The following is an 8,541-nucleotide window of genomic DNA, read 5'->3' as shown; positions in this document are numbered from 1 at the left end:
TTGAGAAAAGTTTATGACCACTTTCACTACAGAGTTTTCCGATTTGTGGGTTCATTGTATTTGGACGGATCCATTAATGCGTACTTTCTGTCTGAAAATGATTTTCTTTTTATTCAAAAAGGCCAAAAGCAAATGTACTTTAAAAAAAGCAAGCAAATGTAAACTTGGTATTATCAAACTGAGTAATCAAAACAAATTTTGATTAAATGAAATCATTTTAAAGGTATTCAGTCGGAGCGGGAGCGGAAATTGATATTGTCGAGATGAGTAATCAAAACAAATTTTGATTAAATGAAATCATTTTTAAAGATTCCGTCGGAGACGAAGCGGAACTTGATATTACCCAGCTGAGTAATCAAAACAAATTTTGATAAAGAAATCATTTCAAAAGTACTCAGTCAGTGAAAAGGAGACTTGTTGTTGTTGTTAATTTACGTCGCACTAGAGCTGCATAATGGGCTATTGGCGACGGTCTGGGAAACATCGCTAAGAATGATCCGAAGACGTACCATCGCAATTTTGATCCTCTACCAGAGGGGATGATTCCCCGACTTTGGTAGCTCGACGACGTAAGCGCGAAAACGAGCACTTTACGTTAGAACAGTTTAACGAGGATCGATACCGCACACCCTCCTTCCCTACACAAGTTGATCAAAGTGGTCACCCACCCGCTTACTGACAACAGCCAGTGATGTTTGACTTCGGTGTTCTACTGGTAACCGTGTCTTTACGATCAGCCCACTGAGGGACTTGTGAGGACGGAAGTTCACTGATTCGTTCATGGGTGTGAGGATTCAAAATTCCAATCATTACCAAACGAGCTAGAGCACAGTCTTATCTTAACTTGTGCTCCATACTGCATGACAATGCGAGTTTCTCCAGATCGCTACAAGCAGGATTTATAGTCATTTTTACCGGCAAATCGACATCGGTTTCAATTACAAATTCAGACCCCTTTCAAATTAACTAGATTCTTGAAATCGCGCCCGAATCTTTGTGTTATATGGCAATACAAGCTTCGATAGATTTCTGAACCTTAAAAAATAATTTTTAGCTTACAGAAATTCATCCTCGATCAACATTTCGACCATTCATCCAGCTGGAGTCCTTAAATTTCAACTGGAGCTCTGTCCCAGTGTTAATACAAGTTACAATCGTTTCCTGAATTGTGTTAGCAAATTTATCGAAAACCGAATTCACGATATAAATGCACCTATATGTTGACGATGTTGCTTTCGACCGCACAGCTAATGTGGAGTTGTAAACATTTTTAAATTTCACAACATAGGACTGTGCTATTTTAATACAGTGGACTAAAGTCAATTTGAAGAAAATATCCTATCACTTATTATATGGAATACTGTTTAGATTACTTTAGTAAAATCGATTTAGTAAATAAATTTTTAAAAATAATTATGCAAGTTGTTGTTGTAGTTCATTTACGTCGCACTAGAGCTGCACAATGGGCTATTGGCGACGGTCTGGGAAACATCCCTGAGGATGATCCGAAGACATGCCATCACAATTTTGATCCTCTGCAGAGGGTATGGCACCCCCGCTTCGGTAGCCCGACGACCTGCACGCGAAGTCAAGCACTTTACGGTAGCACAGTTTAACGAGGACCAATACCGCACACCCTCGGTCCCTACGCAGACTGATCCAAGTGGTCACCCACCCGCACACTGACCGCAGCCAGTGATGCTTGACTTCGGTGATCTGCTGGGAACCGTGATTTAACGATCAGTCCACTGTGGGGACTGAAAAGGAGAAAAATGGCATTATTGACTTGAGTAATAAACTAAATTTTGATTCAAACTAAGGCAAACAACGTTAAAGAGCAGAAAAATATTTATAAAATACAAATGTATTTTTTGTACAAATGTAATGTACAAATGTTGATGTTTAAATTTTGTCAAAAGACAAAATGCTCCCCTCCCCCCCCAAAAAATCCTGTGAATAGTGTGGATAACAATATTGAAGGAGGGTTAAACATGGAACCAGTCTTCTCACTAGATGGCGTATTTGAGTGTTGCGAAAGCGAATGCTCCTTTGTGAAGAAACAGTTTAATAAACTATTTTATTTCAAAATTGAGAAAAAATATGGCAACGCTCTAAAATGGGGGCTGCTATTTCATCATCGTCTGCTAATCAAAAAATCTTGGAGGCAGCTAGACAAAAAATGTCAACTGACCAAAATTTAAACTTAAAAACTGCTACTTTTGCACTAGGGTGTTTTTGGCACTCAGATGCAACATTTGGATGTCAAAAAGGTGTTCATTTTACTCGTTGTGGTTATACCAGTGGCACATTACCAAATCCGACTTACAGGAATTTGTAAGTAACTTTTTCTAGAAAACTGTTTTAAGATTCAACTTTATTGCATTAAAGAAATCGGGATTTCCGCATCGTGATCTGTGTCAGAATAATCGCTAAGTCTGTCGAAGCTGCGACTAGCGAGAAACTAAGAAGAACATCACAAAATGGGACCAACTTGAAGGGTATAACTCGTAGTTACCCCCAAGAAAACCTCTACTTGTTTTTTTATATATATTTTGAATTTACAAGCTTAAAACCGTTTGGTGGTTGCAGTTGGTGCAGCCGATCACGACACGAAAATATGCCTCCATAACTTTTTAAGTTATACCTTTTGAATTGGTCCCTTTCTGTGATGTTTGTTTAGTTTCTTGTGGGTGCTGCCTGCAAGTTGCCAATTATTTTTCCACTGATCATGATATGGAAATCTCCCCTTTTTTTCTTTGTATTTGCACCAGGTTTTGTTGTTATTCTGAATCAGGAAAGAGGTTGAACCTGTTCTGTTATGTAATAAGCATTGCTTGGAGAGGAACAAGCAGGTTTCAAAACCAGTATTTGATTAGATTTTGGCAATATTTATATTATTGCTATAAGCATTTAACTTTGCTATGTCACAAAATAAAGAGATGGCTAGTTGTCTGTTTTCTATAAATTTGATCAAGTCAAGAAATAAATAATCAAAGAAATTTCATTTTTTCTTCTTCTATCAAAATATTCTGAAACTTAATTTCCTTTCTTTATCAGAAAGCAAAAGAACATAAACTTAAGTCTTAAATTCTGTGAACAAATATTTTTAGCTGTTTGGATGTAGGATGATAATAACCAAATTACGGCTAGTTCTAATTTTTCCAAAACCAAGAAGACTAATTCCAAGTAACCAGTTTAATTTTATAATAAACAATATCAATCCAGGGATCTGTTTGGTGGAAATTTGGGTCTGTTAACGGACCCTTCACAAAATATCTTTTCTTAAAAACGGACCCTTCACAAAATGATTTTTCTTTCAATTGGTCTCTTTACAAATTTATTTATCTTATTGTTTTGTTAATCGAATAAGTCCTTCCCGGGGGGGAGGGGGGGACAAGAAAGATGGATGTAAACAAATTAAGTTTTGTCTTCAGCACACGCTTCTTATTCGTACAAAATGAATATTCAACGCTCAGCATTATAGGCTAAATACCAAATATTTGCATGTTGCATCTCTAATTTGAAGCAGCAATTGCTGTTTATTTTTGAAAATTTAATTTTTTTTAATTATAATTTTACAGTGCTGAGCATAATCTCGTATCTCTTTACAATTTAAAAACTCCTTGAAATTTTTTTTGCAATAACAGGACCCTATTTGCACAAATTCATAAAAGCAGGACCCTGGTTGAAAGAATGTGACTTAACCTTTATTTTATATTCACAAATTACGAGTAATTTTTTCACAATTTTACAAAAACGGACCCCTGCAATATAATAATTACAATTGTAATAATTAATAATTTCAAATTTTACATGTGTGTTTGCTTTTACGTACCATTAATATGTTGCTTTTTAATTTTTCCATTTCAGAGGTGATCACACTGAAGCAGTAGAAGTTGATTATGATCCTACGGAAACAAATTTCAAAACTCTTCTGAACCATTTCTGGAACAGTCACGATCCAACTGAACTACACAAGCGTCAATACCGATCCGCTGTTTTCTATCGAGATTCGGAAGAACAAAATATAGCATGTGAGAGCAAGAAGGAAATAGAGGGAAAAATTGGTCGATCTGTTGCTACTGCAATAGAGGCTTTTGACAAATTCTATAATGCTGAAGAGTATGGTTTATTTTCTATAATATTGTATATTTATTTATTTTTTTAAATTTAGGCTAAATTTTATATTTAGTTAATGAATATATCAAGTGGCCTTTTAAGAGCATTTAAACCTTCTTAATTTGAGAAAGTGTGTAATATTATAGTGCGTACAGGGATTTTTTTAAGGTACAACCAGGGTTAGATTTTTTATGTCATTTAGAGTTCGAAAATGTCATAATCTGTTGAAATCTGATGAAAGCTGTCAAAAACTTGGGACAAGTTTCTTTTTTGTCATGGGGTTATAGTATTAGATGAACAATACTTACATTATATATTACTATAATGATTTATATTATATATCATGACTAAAAAATATAACCAAAATTATTGAAACTATTAAGTAGTTTTTCTAAAAAATAGTATTCTAATATTTAAGACCAATATTATTTGCTGTATTATAACTAATCAGTTACTATTACAGGTATCACCTATGAGTAGTTAATTATTGTCAATCTAAATACCGATTTTAATTCTTTGTACCACAATTTAGGCTGATTTTTCAAATTAAGTGAAACTAAAGTGGTAAATTTTAGAAAGCTATAACTTTTACTCTCAGTTTATGATTCAGTATGGCAAGTAATGTGTTAATTTGTAATTTAAAAGAAAAATAACATTCAAAAATAGACTATAATAGTGTTAGTGCACTATTCTGATAAGAAGTATAGTGCACTTATTTTAATTATTAAGTTTAATCATTAGTTTTAGCATTTAAAAATACTGATATTTTAATTCCGGTTTCCTGATATTTTAATAGAGGTTTAAATTTAGATACCCTTTATACCAACAGTGTTCTTTTTCTGTAGAATGAATCAGATTTGGTGACTTATTCAATGCTGCTTTTGATGATTTATTATAATAATTACTAATATTATAATAATTACTAAAAATAAATAATAATTACTTAAAAATAGACTTAAATAATTACTTAAAAATAGAAAAAATTAAAATATATATATATCATTTCCTAAAGTATAAAACTATCTAGAAATATAAATGTACATACTAGTTAACTATTTTGTAAAGAATGATGTAGTTTGCTCTTTTTTTTTTCTTTATTTATTCTTCAATGGATTTTGCTATGTAAATTTCTCTCAACATAAATCTTTCAGCAAATATGCTTGCACCAAATAATTAAATAAATTATTTTCAGCCGTGGAACCCTTAACAATTGAAATTTTTTTAATGGAACCCCAGCTGCAATTATAAAGTTAATTTGCAAATGTGAACATATAAATTTAGGAATTTTAATTATTTTGGGAATATTTAATGAGAAGAAGGTAATTAATAATCTTAAAATTAGTTATTATATGAAACAGGCCAATTTACTAACCTGGAGTGGTATCTAGTTGGTTCTGAAATTACTTTTGGTATATACACAAGTTTTAGATAAATAAAAAAAATTAACTCTGAATTCTAGTTTTTACAGAAATGAATTCTTATTAATAATGAAATTAATTTGTAGGAAAACATATTTTTTTATTATTTAATTTAGTTATTTCTTTTTTGAATTGAAAAGTTCAATGGAAAATAATGATGCAATTCTTATCGATACATAATTTTTTAATATGTCATTAGAAAATATATCCTTAATTAAACTTTGTTACTTCTTTTTACTCTCTTATTTTACTTGAACAATTTAATAAAAATAACCGAAATATTAAATAAAGTAGTGATTGCATTGCAATATAATTTCCGATATTAAAAGAGGTGGTGCATAGCCAAGTTCATCATTAAAAAATAAGCACTTTTCAAGCACTCAAAAAATATTTTTAAGCACTTTGAAAAATATCATTATCAAACAAGGTTGACAATTGATGGTTTTATTTACAGTGACGAAGACGATGGCATGTCACAAGTAATGAAATAAACAAAAGAAATGAAATTTTCTATTACTAATAGAGGAAAAGAATTGACAATGTTTAGTTGGTCCCCGTAATCAGCAAAAATTCGAGAGATTTTCCGATTCTATTACAGAGGGCAGAAAATGAAGTCTGAAATTGAGAATCTCTTGCAAAATGCAGCAGGGTTGCACATGATAGACAAAAATCCTTACCACTGAATCCAGCTCAGTATACGCAAGTGAGAAGCTGCAAGTATTTCCTCAAACATGTAAAACAAATGGTGTTTTCATACACTACAGACCAGCAGTACCCCGAAAGAAATTGGGGTTGAATTAATTGTGAAAACGTTGAATAGAACAATGTCTTTTTGCATAATTTGTGGCGAAAATCAACATGGTAAGGAAAAATATCACATTTCAGAAAAGGGAAAATTAAGCACTTTTTAAAAATGCTATGCTTCCTGAAAAGATAATTACATAGTTCTTTCTCTTTTTTTTTTTACTTTGGTCCTTCTGCAGAACCCTTGGGCTTGACAGAACACTTTTTCAGAACTGGTTGTTCTAATGAACAATAAATTTATCTTTATGCATCAATTACAAATATATGCTAAAGATACATGAAATTTAAATGTCATGATAGGTTTATTCATTTTTTTCCTTCTAAATCTGAAATTATAATACAAAGCACACTTTATTATCCTCATGTGAAATTTATTCATAATAAATTTGAATTTTTTATTGCAGTTATCATCAGAAGTACTTTCTTCAAACTCACCACAAAGCACTGTTTAAAAGCTTGGGTATAAAACAGCAAGATCTTGTGAATTCCACCCTTGCAGCCAAACTGAATGGCTACATTGTAGGAGAGAATAGTTTGGAAGCATTTGATGCTGAATGCAAAAGTTTAGGCCTCACAGCAGATAATATTGCCTACATTCGTAAGGAAGTAGCTAAAGGAAAACAAGGACACTGTTGAATAAACATGCGGACTTAGTAAAGAATGATACTCAGGAACGTAAAATTCTTTATAGATACATTTTCTAGTCATGAAAGCCTGTTGTCAATATACTTTTATAATTATGCTTTTTTATGTAGTAGTTGAAATAATTTAACATATTCTTTTATCAAAGATTTTTTTAAATTAACTTTTTTATTTAATTGAGAATTTTTTTTTCTTCTTGCATTTCCAAATCAAAGATATTTTAGATTTTATTAATTTTGCCTATTATTTAAAAACAATATCATAACTGAAATACTTTTACTGTATAGTTTAGAAGATCAAACTAAAATAATTTTAGAATTTTGAACTAAAATAGTTTTTAGATCAAACTAAAGTAATTAAAACTATTATGTGTTTATTTCAGATTAATCACTCAGAAAAAAAAAATCATTGTTATTTTTATTTCAGTACAATACCTTCATGAATTTGTAAAGAAAAGAATTATTTTATCAGTTAGATTTCAAATGAAGAACAAATTAATTTAAACCAGAAGGCATGAAAAAAAATTAATCAAGTTTTTCTTTACTATATATTAAAGCAACACATTTAATAAGTTTAAGAAAGATTTAATTTAAACAAACATATATCTAAATGGATATAATTACTTTAAAAATAGTAAAAAACAATTTTATACAAGTAAAGAAAAATTAAGATTTTAAAGTTTTAGTCCAGTTTCATAATTTTCTGTTATTATTTTAAGCTTCAAATAATAATAATTTGGGCATTATTTCTCAGGATATATTTATATATCAATATAGATATTAGTCAACCTTTCTGCTTAAGGATTGTTTTTAATAATTCACTATGCACTTTATTTGTGCCTTATGTATGAAATTAAATTGCCTTTTCATATTTTATCTATCTGTTGAAAATTTCTGTATCTAAATGTTCAGATACAAAGAAAATTGAATTCTATTTTTTGTTATGTGATTTTTGAATAAAAAATTTTATAAAAAAAGGCATGTTATTATTATTTATTCATAATGTTGCATAAAAGTTAAAATAATTGTTATGTTAGCAATGCCAGTCTTTTAGATTCTCCATGATAAATAAATATTAGTTGCAAATACATACTTTTTTGTTTTGTTTAATACCTATCAATCTTAATTTACAAATTTACTTAAATTAATGGAGATGGTGAAAAGTAAAAGAGTTAATACAACTTTTTTTAATCCATTGATTTTATTAACAATCTTTTATTTGTCTGAAATGCAAATATAAGAATTTGGAAATAAGAAATTTAAGAAAGATGGCTAATCTGCTATAGCTGACTTGTTGCAGTAGCATGTAGAAACATATGAAAGCAAAATTGTTACCTTCAGGAACTTTGTTAAAATCTGTTAAGATAACATTATTTGAATTAGTTTGATTTCATAGAAATTTGTACAGACAAGCTATTTTCTGAATTAACACAATTTGTTCATTAAACTATAAAATTCCTTTTTGTTTTAAATTATATAATATTTTTAAAAGGATTATTTTTAATTAAAAGGCTTAATATACATGTCAATAAATATAGAAATTACTTTCAAAAATTCTC

The 8,541-nt window shown here is 30.2% G+C and overlaps 1 protein-coding gene across 1 annotated transcript; it reads left to right on the top strand.

The window, feature by feature from the left end:
• Positions 1 to 2,023: 2,023 nt before the first annotated feature.
• On the top strand, positions 2,024 to 8,074 carry MsrA (methionine sulfoxide reductase A). The gene is made up of 3 exons (XM_016075066.4): positions 2,024 to 2,334; positions 3,871 to 4,122; positions 6,746 to 8,074. The coding sequence occupies exons 1-3, from the start codon at positions 2,117 to 2,119 to the stop codon at positions 6,975 to 6,977; spliced, it is 702 nt and encodes a 233-aa protein (XP_015930552.1). The 5' UTR covers positions 2,024 to 2,116; the 3' UTR covers positions 6,978 to 8,074.
• The last annotated feature ends 467 nt before the right edge of the window (positions 8,075 to 8,541 follow it).

Source organism: Parasteatoda tepidariorum, chromosome 4 (genome assembly GCF_982258835.1).
Source record: "Parasteatoda tepidariorum strain Cologne lab strain chromosome 4, Ptep-v5.0, whole genome shotgun sequence".
Taxonomy (NCBI): Eukaryota; Metazoa; Arthropoda; class Arachnida; order Araneae; family Theridiidae; genus Parasteatoda; species Parasteatoda tepidariorum.
This window is presented reverse-complemented; position numbering and strand designations above follow the sequence as displayed.